We start from the raw sequence: 18,497 nt of genomic DNA, 5'->3' as shown, positions 1-18,497 counted from the left end.
TCGAGACAGTTCTTTCTTCCCATAAAATGATCTCAAATGGGTAGTCACATCCTAGCATACTCAAGAAAGGATGTCCCCCTGCCCAGTGTTCCATATACATTTACTGTATGATTACAGGACGGAGTAGACGAGTATATTGACCTCATCATCATTGAGGACTTCTGTACCCAGGGAACTCATGAGATCCAAGTACTGTTGTCTAAGATATCTTTAAACTCACTCAAAGACAAAAACATAACCAACAGCACAGCAATACAAAAAAAAGAACATATCCAAGAATAATATCTGCTTATGCTACTGTCAGAGGATTGTACAGTGTTGATGAGCTTAGTGCTAAGTGCTAAAGGCATTGGCTCTTAGAGAAGCTAACTTTTCTGACCAGTCTCCATAGAGGAATATTCATGAAGTTGGCAATGAGTCAGAGGAAAGAGAGGAATCTTCAGCCAAGAAGACTGAGAGGCTGTTTCTGGCCTAGAAGAAGGTAATGTGAAATCTACTATTTGAAGTGAGAAATCTGGACCTATGCTATGAAGACATTAGCAGAATCTCATAAGAAAGGAAAATACTCAATTAAAAGATTAGTACCCAAATTGAAGAAATCTAGTCTTAATGTAGATGATCAAAGATCATCAAAGATGGTCAAAGATAAGTCTCAAGATATAAACCAGTCATTTCACCCTATACTTTTTCTGGAATTTTCCCAACCAACCCAACTTAAATCCCTGTCCCACCCCACAAAACAAGAGCCCATTGGCTTTTCCTCATTCTTTGACAATGAAATTCATTTGAGATCAATTGTTACACATCATAGGATCCTTTCATATTCCAACTATATTGTTACATTAAGCTAAGAATCTCTTTTCTAGAAATGTTCAAAATAACCATGAAAAAAATTAGTGTTTTTCCCCCCAACCATTTTTCATACACTTTCTAAAAACTATTTTCACAACCTGAGAGCTAATTTGGGATGTGCTCTTAGGGGCAGATGACGACCCAGATTGAGCACTCCCCAGTTATAGTTAAGTTAAATAGATCTTAAAATAGATCCTTTCAAATCTGTATCTCAAGGAATAATTCAGTGCAGGAATATAAAGTACCATGAGTAGGTCTGTTGCAGTCAGCTTTTTGGTGCAAATCAACTTTTCCCATGACTTAATGGTGACTACTTACACAGTGGTATTTGAGAGCTCTGAGACCACCTACTCTAACTAGCAAAATAAGCTGTGTTTTTACTATATCTATGGTTCTCATCCCATGTTTTAGTCTCAACCTATTTCCTCTCTGTACCATAGGGATAAAAGTAACCATTTTACAAAATTGTTGTAAAGGTTAAATCTGGTTTCTAGTAATGGCAGACTAAATGAGTCAATCTAGAAAATAAGTCAAATTAGGAAAGCTTCAGGAGGGGTACTGAATAGCACCATTAAGAATCTAGTTCTTAAATTATTAGCTTATTCAGTGTGAAGGGCACAGAAAGCTAATAAGAGAGGGAAGCTTGGAGAGGCCCAGGGAGGTGAACTTGGAGTTTTAAACATTTTCTTTGAGAGCAAAACCTAGAAGCTAAGAGACCAATAGGCTGAGTTTTATTTTGAAAGCTCTAAAGGACTAAGGGTAACAGAGCTTGGTGTGTTCAGGGCCCATCAAGGGATGGGAGGCCTTGGGAATGAAGTGTTCTCACACTAGACTGGCACTCTGAAGGAACCTATGGAGGAAGACAGTTCAAAGCTCTCAGCAGCTTTGAATCATTTCAGTTCAATAACTTGGATTTGGGGGGCTGGGTGTTTGGCCTAGTGATAGAGTGCTTGCCTGGTAGCATCATGAAACCCCCCAGGTTCCTCTGTACCACATACATAGAAAAAGCCAGAAGTGGCACTGTGACTCAAGTGGAAGAGTGTATATGTTTCTAGGTAGATGATTGTAGCAAGCATATACTTCTTTGTAGAGAAAAATGTCATCTCAGATCTCAGAACTTTCTACAAGTTTGCAAATGAAACATCTGGTACACAATAAAATAATCTGATTCACAAGAGTAAAATAATACGAACACACAGAATTATAGCATCACAAATGGAAATGAATAGAAATAGCAAGCAATAGAAATTGACCCACAAAAACTCCAGATACTAGATTTTGAGACATGAACTTCAAAATAACTTATTCATTACCAATAATGAGGGGCCAGTTTGGTCTAGTGGTAGAGTGCTTATCTAGCATGCACGAAGACCTGGGTTCAATCACTCAGTACCCATACATAGAAAAAAGCTGGAAGTGGTGCTGAGGCTCAAGTGGTAGTGCTCCAGCCTTGAGAAAGTCCAAAGACAATGCTCAGGCCCTGAGCTCAAGCCCACGACTGGCCAAAAAAATAAAAACAAAAACAAAAACCAACTGAGGCTTTCAACCAATAACAAAGTCAAGTAGATAATCTGGATTGAAAAACATAAGCTTAAGAGCAGAGTAGACACAATTACAAAGTGAAATTATAAACTCAAAAATCATGAGAAAGTTCTCAGAATGAAGGCAAGAACAAGTGAAAAGAAAAATCAGAAAAGATAGTCAAATACAGAGAAATACAGCAGAAAAACTCTACCATGTGTTCACTGGGAATATAAAATATAAGAAAGGATGAACAAGGTTGTCAGTCTGTGAATGATGACAACTCTATCATATCTACAGAAAGATTAGGTAAATTTGATTTCTTCTAATCATGATCTCTTTGTCTATTGCCTTTGGGCATTTAATATACTTTTTCATCTATCTATTTCATCCTGTATTATCATACATATGTATGTAATTATATACATGGATAACCATCACATATATGGATATCTATCTCATGTTTTGGGACACTAGGTAATAAAAGTGGAGTAAGCATAAAAAAAAACCAAAGGATATGCAAGGAAATTTTCCAATCTGGTTAAAACCATTAATATAAAAAATCAACAAGTCCTGTGAACCTAAAGCAGTGTAAGTATCGAACCAAGATGAAGCTCCATCGCAGCACAGCTCCTAATAGATAAAGACAAAGAGAAAACCTTAGAGGAAAAGACAAACTATTTTCAAAGCAGCAAATATATTGCACAGTAAAAGGTAGAAAGCAGTAAACTAAAATATATTGAAAGTACTGAGAAAAAAATGCCAACCTAAGTTCCGTAGTAAGTATGCCAAGTAACATAACCTTCTATAGAAAGGTAAAATAAGGACCATTTTAAGAAAAACAAAAATGGAAACCTTTCTCATCAGGAACCTGAACTGAAGAAAATATTCTTTAATTGGAAGGAAAATGATTCCAAGTAGAAAGTTGAGGCTTTGTTTTAAAAAAGGTCAATAAAAGAGGTTACACAAGTGAATCTATTGACTGCAGATTGGCTGTTCAAGCCCATAATTACAATGACTTTTGGCATTTAAAACAAAATTAAAATACTAACAATAATAAAGATGGGAGATAAAATAAAATAAATGATGTAATTTGGAATAGGATTCTCATGTTGTCTAGGGAAAGGATGAGAGCATTGATATTAGATTTAATAAAAATAATAAGCTATCGCTATATATTGGAACATATGACTTTCAAGATAATAAAGGAGAGCAAAGTAATAATTCTATAAGGATTCTGGAACTACTCAATGAAGGAAAGAAAAATAAAATAAAAAAATACTGATAAATATGGTGAGATAATAATGATGAGATAATAATGGTGAGATAATATGTGCTGGAGGCTAGTGCCTGACATTTCAGCTACTTGGGAGGCTAAGAACATGAGGATCACAATTTGAGACCAGCCTGGTTAGAAAGTTCATGACAACTCAACCCGTCGCTGAACATTGCCATATATACCTGTCATTCTAACTTCAGAGGAGGCTAAGATGATAGGAAATCATAGTGCCAGGGAGATCTGTGCAGAAAGCCTCTAAGACACTAGCTCAGTGAAAGAAGCTAGGTGTGGTGGCATGTGCCTGTCATATGACAGGAAGCCTAAAATAGGTGGATCAAGGTGGGGATGCATGCCTGGACAAGAAGATAGAATCTATTTCAATGACAAAAACTGCACATTTCAATAGTTATCTTTAATGTTAATAGAAATAAATTCAAGGACAAATATTGCCAAACTATTATAGACTTAAAAATGAAATTGGGGTTGAGGGTGTGGCCTAGTGGTAGAGTGCTCGTGTAGCATGCATGAAACCCTTGGTTTAATTCCTCGGTATCACATATCCAGAAAAAGCCAGAAGTGGTACTGTGGCTCAATTGGTAGAGTGCCAGCCTTGAGAAAGCCCAAGGACAGGGCCCAGGCCCTGAGTTTAAGCCCTAGGACTTGGATTTTTAAAAAAGAATAAAAAATGAGACATAGGCTGGGAGTGTGGCCTAGTAAGAGTGCTTGCCTAGCATGCATGAAGTCCTGGGTTCGAATCCTCAGTACCACATATTCAGAAAAAACTGGAAATGGTCCTGTGTGCTCAAGTGCTAGAGCACTAACTTTGAGAAAGCCGAAGGACAGTGCCCAAGCCCTGAGTTCAAGCCCCGGTACTGGCAAAAAAAAAAAAATTGAGACATTACTACAGATCCCACAGCTATGAAAATGTTATGAATAAATGCCTATAAATTTGAAAATGTAGATAAACAAATTGACATAAGAAAGTGAAAAATGGTCTTTTGAAAGCATTTGAATCTTTAAAAACTTCCCCAAAATATGCAACTGATGCATTTACAAGCAAATGCACAGAGTCTAAAAGAAAAAATGCCTGGTGCTGATGGTTCATGCTTGTAATCCTTCACAAGGTTGAAATTCTGAGAACTGAGGTTTAATGTTAGTCCTAGAAGGAAATATATGAGATTCTTATCTCCAATTAATCACCAAAAAGCTGAAAGTGGAATTGTGCCCCAAGTAGTAGAATACCAGCTATGAACAAAAATGTTAAAGACAGTGCCCCGGCCCTGAGTTCAAGCCCCAGTACTGGCATACACATAAGAAAAATGACATTTATACACAAGCTAGGGAGAGAAAGTACATATTTAATTTCTTTGTGAGTTCACCATAACTTTCATATTAAACCCTGACAAAAGATATAAGAAAATAAAACTTCAGGCCAAGCTTTCTCATGAACATAGATTCAAAATTCTATATTTTAAGTTTTTAATTTTATTATTGGGATAATGTATAGAGGAGTTACAGTTACATTCGTCAGGTAGTAGGTATATTACTTCTCACACATTGATACCCCTTCTCATGTTTTTGTCCCTGTTTCCCTCCCCCACCCGTCCCAATCATCTTGTTTCCCCCGTTCCCTTCCCTATTCAAATAAACATATATACAAAATTCTAAACACATCACTAACACATCAAAACTAGAAGTTTGTAAAAGTATAATATATAATATCTTTATTATCATATTTAAGAAAAGTAAAATTGGATGAAAATTATTAATAAATGATGAAGCAGGGTGCTGGTGGCTCATACCTGAATTCCTAGCTATTTAAGAGGCTGTGATCTGAAGATTGCAATTTGAAGTCAGTCCAGGTAGGAAAGTTCAAGCAACTCTACTCTCCACTTAATCACTAAAAAGGTGAAAGTAGAGCTGTGGCCCAAGTGGTAGAGTACTAGACCTGAGCACAAAAGCTCCGAGACAGTACCCAGGCCTGAATTCAAGCCCCAGGATTCACACAAACACACACACACACACACACACACACACACACACACACACACACACAAATGATGTCCTCAGTGTAGCTCAGGGTACTAGAAACAGTATGTAAACACTCATAAAATATAAATATCTGCTAGGTGCCAGCTGCTCACATCTGTACATCTGTAATCCTACCTACTCAGGAGGATCTGAGGATCATAATTTGAAGCCAGCCAGGGCAGAAAAGTGTGAGATTCTTATCTCTAGTTAACTACCTAAAAGGCCCAAAGTGGAGCTGTGGATCAACTGGTAGAACTGTACCCTTGGGCAAAAGAAGATCAGGGGCAGCTCCCAGACACTGGTTCAAGCCCAAAGACTGACTGTCCCCCCTCAAAAAAGCTCCATCGAAAACAAACAAGCAACTTCCTGACCCCCCCCCCCGATAAAAACTCACATCAAATTTAATGCAATAGGACCATCATACAGCCAGTCTCTTACTGCTCTACCCAGTCATCCATTTTTCATAGAGCCAAACTCTTTAAAAGGTGGCTGCTCAGGAGACCACAGACACTATTGTAAAGATTCTTTCCAGGCTTGTCTGTCTCTTTATGCCATCTGATGTCCCCCTCCTCTTCACTGCATTGGAGCTTTCAGATTCTTAGAGATGTACAACAGACCCCAAGATGTGGGACAAGACAAGTTTTTTTCCCCAATATGGATTAATCTTCTCCATTACATTCTTAATCCAAGTTCTTCTCTTTGCTTTGGTTTAGTTACATATGACATAACCACAACTCAAAAACCCCAATAGCAGTGAGTATATCTAGCTCCCCTTTCTTGCTATTTCATATGCTTCTTTCATGAAAGGAACCAGGGTTCCTTGTATAAAGAGAAGAAACTGTATAAAATGAACACAGAAGACCTTGTATTGCCAGAAAAAAAAATGCTAAAAACAAGCAAGCAAACAACAACAAAACCATATGCCCCATAGTGAGGGGAGTAAGTCAAAGAAACCCACTGAAAGAACTGGAACAATCTGAACAAGGTAAACAATATAGATTATAATCATAAGTTCATAATAAATATCTATGAATCTATACTGATCTGAATTTACAAATTAACAAGTGGGGGAGACGAGAAAATAATGTAAATGTTCTGCCCTTGAGAAGGATCATGGATTCTCATTCTTCAAATTATAGTGGTACACAGTGATTTCCTTCTAAAGTGTTCAGCATGGGAAAATGAAAAGATGGGTGCAACAGAGTTGAATGTAGTAGGATGTGACAGAACGACACCTTATCTTCTTTTCCTAAACCCCAAACCCTGGTCCCAGACTCATTAAGTGATCAACTTTAGACAAACTCTAATTGAAGACCTTCTATAAATGATCTACAAAGTAATACAGCTACACTATCAAGGACATCAAATAGAAGGAAAGTCTAAGAAATTGTTACAACCGTCTGGTGCCTGTGGCTCATTCCTGTCACCCTAGCTGCTCAGGAAGCTGAGATCTGAGGATCGTGGTCAAAGGCTGCCTGGGCACGGAAGTCCATTAGACTCTTATCTCCAATTAACCACCAGAAAACCGGAAGTGGTACTATGGTTCAACTGGTGGAGCACTAGCCTTTAGTTGAAGAGCTCAGGGACCGCACTCAAGCTGAGAGTTCAAGCCCCATGACTGACAAAGAAAGACAGAAAGAAAGAAAGAAAGAAAGAAAGAAGGAAGGAAGGAAGGAAGGAAGGAAGGAAGGAAGGAAAGAAAGACAATTGTTACAACCATGCTTAGCTGAAGGAAGCAGGAAGAATAATTGCAATGTGGTGTCCTGGCTGGTATAAGGAAGAGAAAAGTAGGTAAAAAAAAAAAAAAAAACTAACAATATTTGAATAAAGGAATGCTTTATTGGGCTATAAGTGTAGCTCAGTTGTAGAGTATATGCTTAGGATAAATAAGTCCTTGGGTTCAATCTCCAGCATCACACACACACACACACACACACACACACACACACACACACACACACAATCAGTCAATCTTTGCTCATTAACTCTGACAAATGAAACAGAATACACAGGCATTAATCAGAAGAACTGAGTGTAGAATATATAGAAACTCTGTGCTATCTTCACAATTTTTCTGTAAATCTAAAAGCATATGAAAACTACAAAAAAACTGAATACACCCAAAAGCTTCTGTCAGCGCTCATGCCTGTAATTCTAGCTACTCAAGAGGCTGAGATCTGAGGATTGTGGTTCAAAGTTAGTCTAGGAAAATTCTGAGAGACTCTTATCCCCCAAAAAATCAAAAAACAAAATGAAAACCTGAAGTGAAGCTGTGGTTCAAGCAGTAGAGCATTAGCCTTGAGGCCCTGAGTTCAAGTTCTAGTACCCAGCACACACAAAAATAAATATACCCTAAATACTGCACATATGGTATATTTCCTACTTTGTAGAAATTATTTATAAGTTTGCCAAAGGCTGGGAGTGTGGCCTACTGATAGAGTGCTGGCCTAACATGCACAAAACTGATTTCCTGATACCCCATAAACAGAAAAAGCTGGAAGTGGCACTGTGGCTCAAATGGAAGAGTGCTACCTTTAGAAAACCCAAGGATGGTGCTAGGCCCTGCGTTCAAGCCCCAGGATTCAAAGAGAGAAAGAAAGAAAAAAAGAAAACAAGGAAAAGAAAAAAACGTTTGCCAAGTACTGGCCTTGATGTAGAATTAGTATGCCAATTGTGTGTGTGCACATGTGTATGTGTGTGTGTGTGTGTGTGTGTGTGTGTGTGTGTGTGTGTATAGTAGAACTCAGGACCAAGGTATTCTCCTTCAGCATTTTTTGTTTAAAGCCAGCATTCTACCACTTGAGCCACAGCTCCACTTCTTTTTGGTGGCTAATTGGAGATAGGTCTCATAGACTTTTCTGCCTGGACTGGCTTTGAAACTGCAATCCTCAGCTGTCAATCTCCTAAATAGCTAGGATTACAGGGATGAGCCACCAGTGTCCAGGTCTTTTTTTTTTTTTTTTTTGAATGTCAAGTATGGCTTCTGTTCCCAAAGGGGAAAAGAGTATTGTCCTTGAGGAAGCAGTGGACAAGTCATCCTTGTATGGGTCAAGCTCACAGCTTCTTGTCATTTGCCCTGACTCATACTTAAAAGCATATTTCTATTTAGCCTAATGTCTATCTAACCTAATAGATAGCTGCCGACAACCTGGGATAAGTATATATTGATTAGCAAGGGAACTTGGCAATCAAATTATCAATAGATATTCATCAAATGAATGAATGATTTAGTGATTCAAAATATTGACATTGGGTTACCTGCACCAAGCATTAATTTTAATTTCTTTACTTAACTAGAAAGGGAATCAGTAATCATGCCTATTCCAGAAGGTGCTTTGCAGATGAATGTGTTTACTAAAGGATCTTTGTAAATATTAACTATAATTTTTATTAGGTACTTGAATTAAAGAGCTTAATATATGAAAAATTGTTTAGAACAGTTCCTAGCACATAATAAATTCATGTTTCTGTTATATAGCAATATTTGCAAGTCCCACATTCTTTGAAAGGAAGAGACCTAATATATACCCTAAACTCTCATTAGTGAAACATATAACTTTAGGATATGTGATAATTCAGAAAGAAGCTTGGTCTGAATACCTTGAAATATTTGTGAAAAAAAATCATGTATACTACCAAAAGGACTCATTACATCACGTAGTAAAATCGTTTCAAAGCACTTATAACATTCCAACCCAATAATAATATGAGGCTTTGTTATCCATCTTTTAAATTTAACTGAGCTTTCAAAAGTTTTGAACAATCTGTAAATATAGCAAATATATTTTATATTATGATTTACTACACAACATATATGCATATGGTCGTATATATGATCACATACATGTATGTAAACTGTATTGGTATATATGCGTATGTGTATGGAAGCAAAATTTTACTATATAATAGTCACCCTTAGTGAAGTAATAGATATACTTGGTACCACTTCAAGTTCATACCATTATATCCATTCCATTCTATCTCATTTAGAAAATGCTATTCAGGCATGTTAGTGCACAGCTGTATTCTCAGCTCCTCTGGAGGCAGAGATTGAGAAGATCATAGTTTGAGGCTAGTTCAGGCAAAAGTTAGATCACATTTTAACAAAAAGCTCGGCATATCTATAATCCCATGTACATAGAAGGAATAGGTAGGAAAATCTTGGTCTGAGCACAGCCATAGGCAAAAAAGTGGTATAGACTTTCTCTGAAAAATAACCCAAAAAGCCAAAGCTACAAAATCTGGAGGAATGACTCAAGTAATAAGAGTTCCTGACCAACCAGCACAAGGTTCCTGAGTTCAAATGCAAATATGGCAAAAGATAAATAAACTGATGACCATAGCTCACACTTAGAATCCCCGCTGTTCAGAAGGCTGAGATCTGACAACTGCAGTTCATAGTCAGACTAGGCAGAAAAGTCCATGAGTATAACATCTAATTAACCACCAAAACAACAGAGTAGAACTATGGCTCATGTGGCAGAGTGCTAGCCTTAAGCACAAAAGGCTTAGGGACAGTGCCCAGGTGCTGAGCTTAAGCTGCAGAACCAGCCCAAAATAAGTAAGTAAAAAATAATATAAAATAAGAAGGGCTAAGATCTGCTAAAATGATTCAATGATCTATTAATGGTTGACATCGGTAGCTTTCTCTCTTTCTCTATCCATCTGTCACAACTTCTCATGCATTAGAATACCTTCATATCATCATTGTGGGGGTATAGTAGGAGAGTGAGAAGAGAGTATAAATGTAGAAACAAAGCAAAACAGCAAAACAACAAAAACCCCAGGACTTGTTAAACTTTGAACAACCTTTGATCTAAACCACCAGCCCAAATTATTTATATAAACTTTCAATGTGCTGTTGATGGTACTGGTCCAGAAACCACAACTTGAGAATCTTTATACTAGGCAATATTTGTGATAGAGAAACTAAACTAAACCAAACTAAACCCTAGGCTCCATTAAGTGCCTTCATATATGTATGTGGTCCCAGTTTACCTTTCAAGCACACTCTGTTTTTGGTTCCATACCCACTTGAGTTCTACACTGATTTTGAGTTTCTTTGCTTTTGGTGACCCTGCTGTTCCTATTTCCCTACTGATCACAATGTCCACAAACATCTTCCCACTAGTTCTAGTTACTTCTCTCTCCCTTTCTTTCTAAGGCCATCAGGAAAAGAGGTGCTTGACTGGAATGGCGGCCTCACTTGAATAACACATATAAACTATAATCCTAAGTCAAGAGACGTTTTACTTGCTGTTTTTAGGGATCCAAAATTAGTGAGTACTATAGCATCAAGTCAACCAAAAAAATCACCTTGTCTTATTGGCTCTTTATGACTTTTGATTTTTACTCTTTGCAGAAGGCAGGATAATGTATAAAGTTATCACGGCAGTTAAAAGAAGGCACAACCAAAAATATAATTATAAGTGCTCTTTTGGTACAACCATCAGTAGCTAAATAAAAAAAAAAGGAGCTGCAATTGAAAACATTACATTTGGTTGAACAAAAAAACCCCGACACTTAGTGGTGGTTACCTCAGCTCATGAGGAAACTGATGAAATCAAATGTTCTCAGAACTGTGAATTGGAGTAGAGTGTTTGACCTGGAAACAACAGTGTGGCAGTGACCACTGGCTTCCATATGAAATAGCAATGCAGCCATGCCCAGCATAGAGAGGAACTGGAAGATTATTTAACCAGTGGCTAAAACTAGGAATCAAAACCCCCCAAAAGGCACCTGGGGACCAGTGTATGCTTTCAGGAATGAAGAAATGATTGACTTCAAGTTCAGAAAAAGGGCCTTGTATCTGAATTAGCCTTGTATCTGAATTCACTTGATGATTATGTTTCTGTTTCTCTCTTTTGCTACTCAGGTTTGAGCTGTTCTTACTTTCCTTTTTCTTCTTCTTTTTGGAGTAGGTGATTAGGTGGGAATTGTATACATTTTATGGACTGGCTATCTCTATAAGAATGGTGTTTGATTTCCTTTAAGCCTCAGCAAGTTTAAATAAAGAAGCAAATAAACTTAGGTCCCTTTATTAAAAAAAGAAAGAAAGAAAGAAAAAATCACAATCAAATCCTAAGCTTCGGAAGAGATTCCCTGGATAGATATACTTTTGGGGTCAAAAACTGTGGAAGGAAATCTTGGTCAGCAGCTTTTCACAGCCACCCAACCTTAAAATGCTTTTGGCTCCAAGAGCAGGAGGATGCAAGATTTTGGCTTCTTTTGTCTTTTAAAATCCCATCCCCCCCATCTCCTGTGCATGCTTTGCTTCTTGGAATTCAAATGTAGATGAAATGCAGATTACTGGGTGAAAGTAGGGACCAGTTGGGCTGTGGCTGGAGAGAGGAAGTCTCAGTAGACTTAAATCTTTGTTCCCTTGTGGTAGAAAACGGCTACAATTTCTGATTTGAAGAGTTTCAACTTGGGTAAAACTAGTTGTGAGGATATCAATTGCTTGGGCATATTTGGAAAAGGAATAAAATGAATTTTGTGAGCTTCTACCGCTGGCCCTGGTCAGGTAAGAGCTAAAGCTTATTGCTGGTACACTTGTGTCTGTTGTCTCTTGTTGACCACTTCCATAATATGTTAAGATGTCCAAGTCTTTCTTGTCTATCCCATTGTTTGGTACATATTTTTGGTTGAGTCTTCTGGGGGATAGGGGATGTAATTTTACTTTTATTCTCCATCTACTGAGAAAGTATTTTCACAGGGCACCCACACACATGGTCATGGTAACTACTGCAAAACTTCACTATTTCATAAAAGGTGCTATAAATTTCTGATAAAACGAAGTTTATACTAAAAATGAGAGAGGAAATCAGAATTTGTTTAAAAGTGAAAATAATGAGTTTGAAAATTATCTTTTGTCAAAATAAAGTTTGGTAATCCATTTGTTTTTCTAAGTGGAAGACAGCGGGGAGATGATTAGGGACAAAGCACACCAAATGCTCAGTCATTAGATGGGTAGCTTACCCAACTATTCTTCTCCAAGACCAAATAGGACTTTCAAATTGTCTCCAGAAGGAGACGACTGGAGTTGTTGCTTTGGTACAGCCAAGCATTAGGGTAAGTGTGGTCAGTTAACCAAAGCAGCACGAATAATCGAGATTCCAGTAAAAGCTCTAATGTAAATTGACAAGTTGAGTTACTTTTTTTGGCGGATTCTTTTGCCCCTTCCCCTTTTGTTCACATTGGGAGGAATCACTCTGCTCTATACACCGGTCCTCTAGTTCAATGTGGGGCTGGCAGTCTTCCTATCCATCTCTCTCCTTTTTCTTTGGGTGGCAGTGTTAGTACTGGAGGATCTTTAGAGGTGATACACTTTAACATTACAGTACTATTAAGCACACCGTGGAGTAGCACCAAATAAGTGCTTACCAAGTTCTGTCCTGGAAACAGCTAGGGGGATGGTCTTTGGGTGGGTAAGGAGGGGAAGAAATGGTTGGACATGAATCTGTTCATTCTTTCCTCCACCAGTGCAGAGAAGACCTAGCTGGTCTTAAGACGAGTTGGTATTTAATCGTATTTTCAGTTCACTTTGTTTCCTTGTCTGATTTGGGTAGAGGAACCTTTGGGAGAACGCCCCCCCCCCCACTTATTTGGGGGAGGAGTTATTTTGCTTGAGTTGATTTTTATCTCTCACGTATAAGCATTCGAACACTTCTGTAGAGTTGTTGGGTTGGATGTCTGAAACTAATGTATAAAGGATTAGCCCTTGCTTTCCAGGAGCTTGGTTTCTCTTGATCGAGTGGTGTGTCTAAAATCATTTAGTGTGGTACACAATGGGAAATGTAAATGGCTGCGAAGTGGCGCTCTTTAGAGGCTAGCCAATACAGAAAAGCTTATCTTGAGGCCTTGAACAGTAGATGAGTTGGAGACGTTGGGTTTTGATTCCTGTCAAGGAACTCAATGGCGGGAATTGGATGTGTGGACAAAGGGCTTTCTTGTGGACACAAACTACAAATTCACTGAGTAACAACTTTGTATGTAGAGGATAGTGCTGGGGTAAAAGGGTAAAATATGAGGATGACGGGTGGAGAAATGCTGAAGCTATGTCGAGTTAAATGCCGTCATGGGGCATGCATCGGGAGTTCTTGGAAAGGAAGTCAGGTACTCTGTTTGGGGGATGATTTAGGAGTTGCGCGTTCAAAATTCAAAAGGGGTATTGCAGGCAGCAGGGACCGCGGGGTGAGGGACCCGTAGGAAGAGATCCGATGACTTGGTTTTCAGAGACTCCGTTCTTTTATCTGGGCGTAGGAAGGGTAAGAAACTGGGAGGTGAGGTGATTAAAATGTTGTTTGCACACCTACGAAATGGATTTGAGGAAGTAAACTCGCAGGAGGAGTTTGGTGGCTGGGAGGCAGGTGAGAATGGAGCCCTGTGGAATGTGGTTTCAGTGAAGGATGCTTTGCTGGGAAGCGGAACTGGTGAGACGGGAGGACGTCTCCCCAGTCTTCCCAATGGCTGGATGAGTAGGGCCCGGGAGCCCAACATTTCCCTTTCTCTCACAGACAGGGAAACGTCCCGGCAGCCCGTCTCTCCAGTAAAGTGGAGGAAGGGCCAGCCTACTGCTTTGATCGAGAGGGAGTGCGGTGCAGCTGTCCACCCCCACCCCCAAGACCATCACTATTGACATCCCCGTTCCATTAGAACCCGGATTCCGAGGTCCCTGATTCCGACATCCCTTCAGAGAGGTGACATCTTCAAGAGGAACCCAGAGGCTCGGCGTGGGAAACGGCGGGCAGTGCCAAGGCTGCCGCGCCCTCGCGCCGCCTTGCTCGGTGTCGGCCTCCTGCCCCGGCTCCCACTCCCTCCCCCCCCCACCGCCTTTGGCCGAGCTTGCGTGCGCGCCCGAGTGCGCCGAGCTACCCGGTGGGGCGCGTAATCCGGGCTCCGGGTCTTGGCGGCGGCTGCAGGGGCGGCGGGCACGTGGTAGGGAGGGGGTTCCACCCGGCCACGCCGCGGGCTCACGGCCGGCTGACCGGTCCCGCACCCTCAGGGGACTCAAGAGTAGGCCACAGAGCTCTCCGGAGCGTGGCCGCTGCCGTCGGGGCGGGGACTCCAGACGTGGGGCTGAGAAGCCTGTCGGATCCCCTGGCTAACTTCTGGCCCGCCGAAACCTGCCTCAGTGGGCACTGCCGCGCTTCTGTGGGTCGTCGAGGTCAAAGACCTGCCCTCCCCCAGGCCGCGAGTGCCCACGTCTAGGCAGGCCGGTGGGCGGTGCCAAGGTTGGGCCCACCCTGGCGAGCAGGACTCAGGGAAGTAGAAGCCCCGCCCACCTCGGTCTGCCCCCGCCCACTGGCCTCCACGGCCCCGCCCCCTCGATCTCCGGCTCCTCCCCTTCCTGCTGGCTCTCTCCGGGCCACCCACCACAGGCACCCAGGCCCGGAACGGAGCCCTAGCTCCCCACGGCCGCCCCGCCCCGTCGCCTCCTACTCCTCCCGCTCCTCCTGCGAGGGCGTCCGGAAAACCCGGAGCGCGGGAGTGCGGCTCCATCGGGCCGGGCGACCGCACTGGGCATGCTCAGTAGCCGGGGCAGGTTTTTTTTTTTTTTTTTTTTTTTTTTTGGTCGCAAGTAGGAAGCTTTTTGCACCTCACCGGAGTGGGGAGCCGCGGATCCCTTGACGCCGCCTGTGCCGCCGCCGCGCCCGCCCCAGCCCGCCGGGCGCGATGAGCCCGTGCCCGAGCCTCAGTCGGCCCGCCGGGGAGTGAGCGCGGGGCGCCCAGGGCGCGTTGCGCAGCTGCTCCTGCGCACAACCCCGCCGCCGCCGGCGGCCCGCACTGGCCGGGGAGTGCGAGAGGCTCGTCGGTGCACCGCGCCCGGCGCCGGGAGCGGAGCAGGAAGCGCAGGCCACGCAGGGACCCAACTGAAACAAAGTGTCGGCCGCCGGGCGCCGCGCCCCGACCCCGCCGCGCCCGCCCGCCCGCCCGTAACTCCGCCGCCCACCATGGCTTCTGAGGAGCTGTACGAGGTACCTCCCCTCCCCCCGGCCCCAGGGCCGCCCCCCCCCCCACCTCGGGTCTCTGCCCACCCAGCCTCTCCGCCCGGCCCGCCCGACGGCCCCGCTCCGCCGCCGGCGCCCGCCGCGGCCCCTCCCCCGCCGCGGCCGCAGTTTGCTGGACGGGAAATGTGTGTGAGGGGAGACCGGCCACGCTGCTCCGAGGGGCCGGCGGGCGGGGGCTGCCGGAGTTGTGGTTCGGGGGAAGTAGCCCTGACACTGGTGACTTGCTCGGACTGAGCACCAAGTGGTGTTGGCGTGGGCAGCTGGGAGTGAAGCCCCTGCGTGCGCTTGGCGGGGTCTGTGGGCGGTGGGGGGGGTGGGAAGAGTTGTTTTTCCTTTCCACTTAATAAAGCATTTGGAGTAGATTTGGCTGCTTAAGGAGTTGGGGAAGGTGGGGGACCCGGAGGATCAGTGCAACTGTCTTGACTGCTGCTTAGCCAAAGGGATGCAAAATATCTCACCGAAAAGGCTAAACGTCGACCACATGCTTTAATTAGGTTAGTATTGTGGCCAGAGTCAGGAAATTTAAATTTAACGCCCATACACCGTCGCCGCGGCGTTGAAAGTAAGCAAGGGTACAATCAAGAAAAGTTAGGGGCGGAGGGTCTGCCAACTTCAACTTCCACTTTGAGAGTTATCAGTTTGAGTCTTTTGGATGTATTTTGTGTGTCTGGATGTAACTTCTTGACCAATTCAAAGTTGACTTTCTGGGAGGACAGAAGAGTGTAAGATTTTCTTTCTTTTTGGAGAAATCCTTCTCTCGTTTCACATATTTACACATGTATCTTTTTAAAGGGATTTGACCGATTTTTGGATATGCTCCAGATTTACCTTTATGATGTATTTAGGGACCTAGGCGTTCAGGGACTTAAGGATCTCTAGCAAGTAGAGCCCATTGGTTGGCCCCAAGTGATCTTTCACTGTGTGTGTGTTATTGCTGTTGGCTTGAAGTGGAGTGTTGTTGACAACAATGTCAGTCTTCTAGTAACTTTTATTGTTGCTTAAAAAAAAAAGTGAGAAAGTTTTCAAGAAGCTACTTTTGATAGTTGTACGGACGGTGTGGCTTAGTTGACATTGAAAATGGTCCATGCATTTCAGCCATGACATATTATACGTGCAGTATACATACAGCCGTTGTACAAGTGTTCTGATTCTGTCATTTGGTCACTTGGACATGTGAAAGGGAGAGAAAAGAAAAAAAAAATCTGGTTCCCAAGAAGCTTTCCTTCCAAGAAGAAAAGTGTCTTGTGTGGGGAAGGCCCAGAAAGGATTGGTCTTCATGGCAAAGTTAGGCATCAGGCAAGTACAGAACATCAGACAAAGGATAGTTGGGGGGTGGGACTTTTTCTTTAGATCATTTTTGAGTAGTTTAGTCTTGATCTTGGGTTTATTTTTTTGTGATTATACATAGCTGCTCTGTTTGATGTTTGTACAAGAGTAGCACCTTATACCTAAGTTGTATAAAAATGAATGTAGAGATAATAAATCACTAATGCATTGAGTTGACTTTTAGGGTTTTTTTTCCCCCTATGTTTAATCTATATCTTTTTAAGTTTTTCACTTATTAAGTTTCCTGGCAGAAATCATGAGTACCTTTTTTTGTTCTCTTTGTAGTAATTTGAACTACATACTTAATACATTTATATGGAGGTTCCATAGGAAAAGCATAAGAGTATGAGAATGGTTTATGCCTTAAAGTGGTATCTGTTAGGGAGAAATAAGGAAGAAATGATATACCTCCCTCTACTCCTGAGCTTTGAATCTGGGTTTTACTTTGATTCCCTTTTATTCCCCCAAATCTAAAGAAATATAATTGAGATGATAAGCGTGCATAGTAAATACACAATGAGTGGTCAGTGTCTTTCAGGCTTTTTTTTTAAGCTTCTGTACTTGTAGGCAACACTATGATTATATTACAATTAAAAGTTGACATTTGAGAAAGGCTTGAATATAGTTATGTTCAATAGTGCTTCGTACCAGCATATGAGAAGTTGAGGGAGGAAGATTGGGAAATCAAGGCCAGCCTGACTTACACAGTGAAACTCTGTCTGTAAAAGCAAAAACAAACAGAAAAGAAAACTCACATTAGAAAGTTTTGTTTTTTGGTTGTAGGTCTTGAATTTAGAGTCTGGCCTCTGTCCCTAAACTCTTTTGCTCAAGGCTAGGACAGTACCATTTTGAGCCAGTTTTACTTATTATTTTCTGGCGGTTAATTGGAGATAAGAGTCTCACTGACCTCCCTGCCTGGGCTGGCTTTGATTGGTGATCCTCACATCTCAGCCTCCTGAGTGGTTAGGATTACAGTCTTGAGTCATGGGTGGAGTGCCTGGCTTCACATTTGAAAGTTTTGCATAGCAGTTGAGGTCTTGAATTTAGAATCAAAACAACTAGTTATTGAATTCCAGCTATCCACCTTGGGTAAATGCGCATTGAAAGCTTAGTTCCTCATCTGTGAAATTGGGATCAGTGTTTTGCACTCATAGAGCTGTGAAGTTTAAATGAGAAAATACATAAAGCATATCCCTACAATTCCCCAAACAAGCACTTAGTAAGTGATAATTATTGCATTGTAACTGATCTAAAATGCCTCTTGAAGGTCTATTTTTTTTTTTTCCAGTCCTGGGCTTGAGCTCAGGGCCCCTCGAGCACTGTCCTTGGGCTTTCTCAAGGCTAGAACTCTACCACTTGAGCCTCAGCACCACTTCCGGCTTTTTTCTATGTATGTGGTACTGAGGAATTGAACCGGGGTCTTCGTGCATGCTAGGCAAGCACTCTACCCCTAGGCCAAACTCCCAGTCCCTTGAAGG

The 18,497-nt window shown here is 41.9% G+C and overlaps 1 protein-coding gene across 2 annotated transcripts in view; it reads left to right on the top strand.

The window, feature by feature from the left end:
* The window catches only part of Cdyl (chromodomain Y like), a 211,830-nt gene that overhangs the window by 58,440 nt on the left and 134,893 nt on the right, over positions 1–18,497 (top strand). Inside the window, exon 1 of one of the 2 annotated variants that reach the window (XM_090356392.1) lies at positions 15,609–15,660. The exons of the other annotated variant lie outside the window; for it this stretch is intronic. Coding sequence (XP_090212518.1) covers positions 15,637–15,660 — 24 coding nt within the window. The 5' untranslated portion in view covers positions 15,609–15,636. Of the gene's footprint in view, positions 1–15,608; positions 15,661–18,497 lie in introns of those variants that run through there. 2 annotated transcript variants of the gene reach the window in all.

The sequence above is a fragment of the Megascapheus bottae genome, chromosome 22, assembly GCF_031878675.1.
Source record: "Megascapheus bottae isolate mThoBot1 chromosome 22, mThoBot2.hap1, whole genome shotgun sequence".
Lineage (NCBI taxonomy): Eukaryota > Metazoa > Chordata > Mammalia > Rodentia > Geomyidae > Megascapheus > Megascapheus bottae.
Note: the sequence above shows the minus strand (reverse complement) of the source record. Positions and strands in the feature narration are given on the sequence as shown.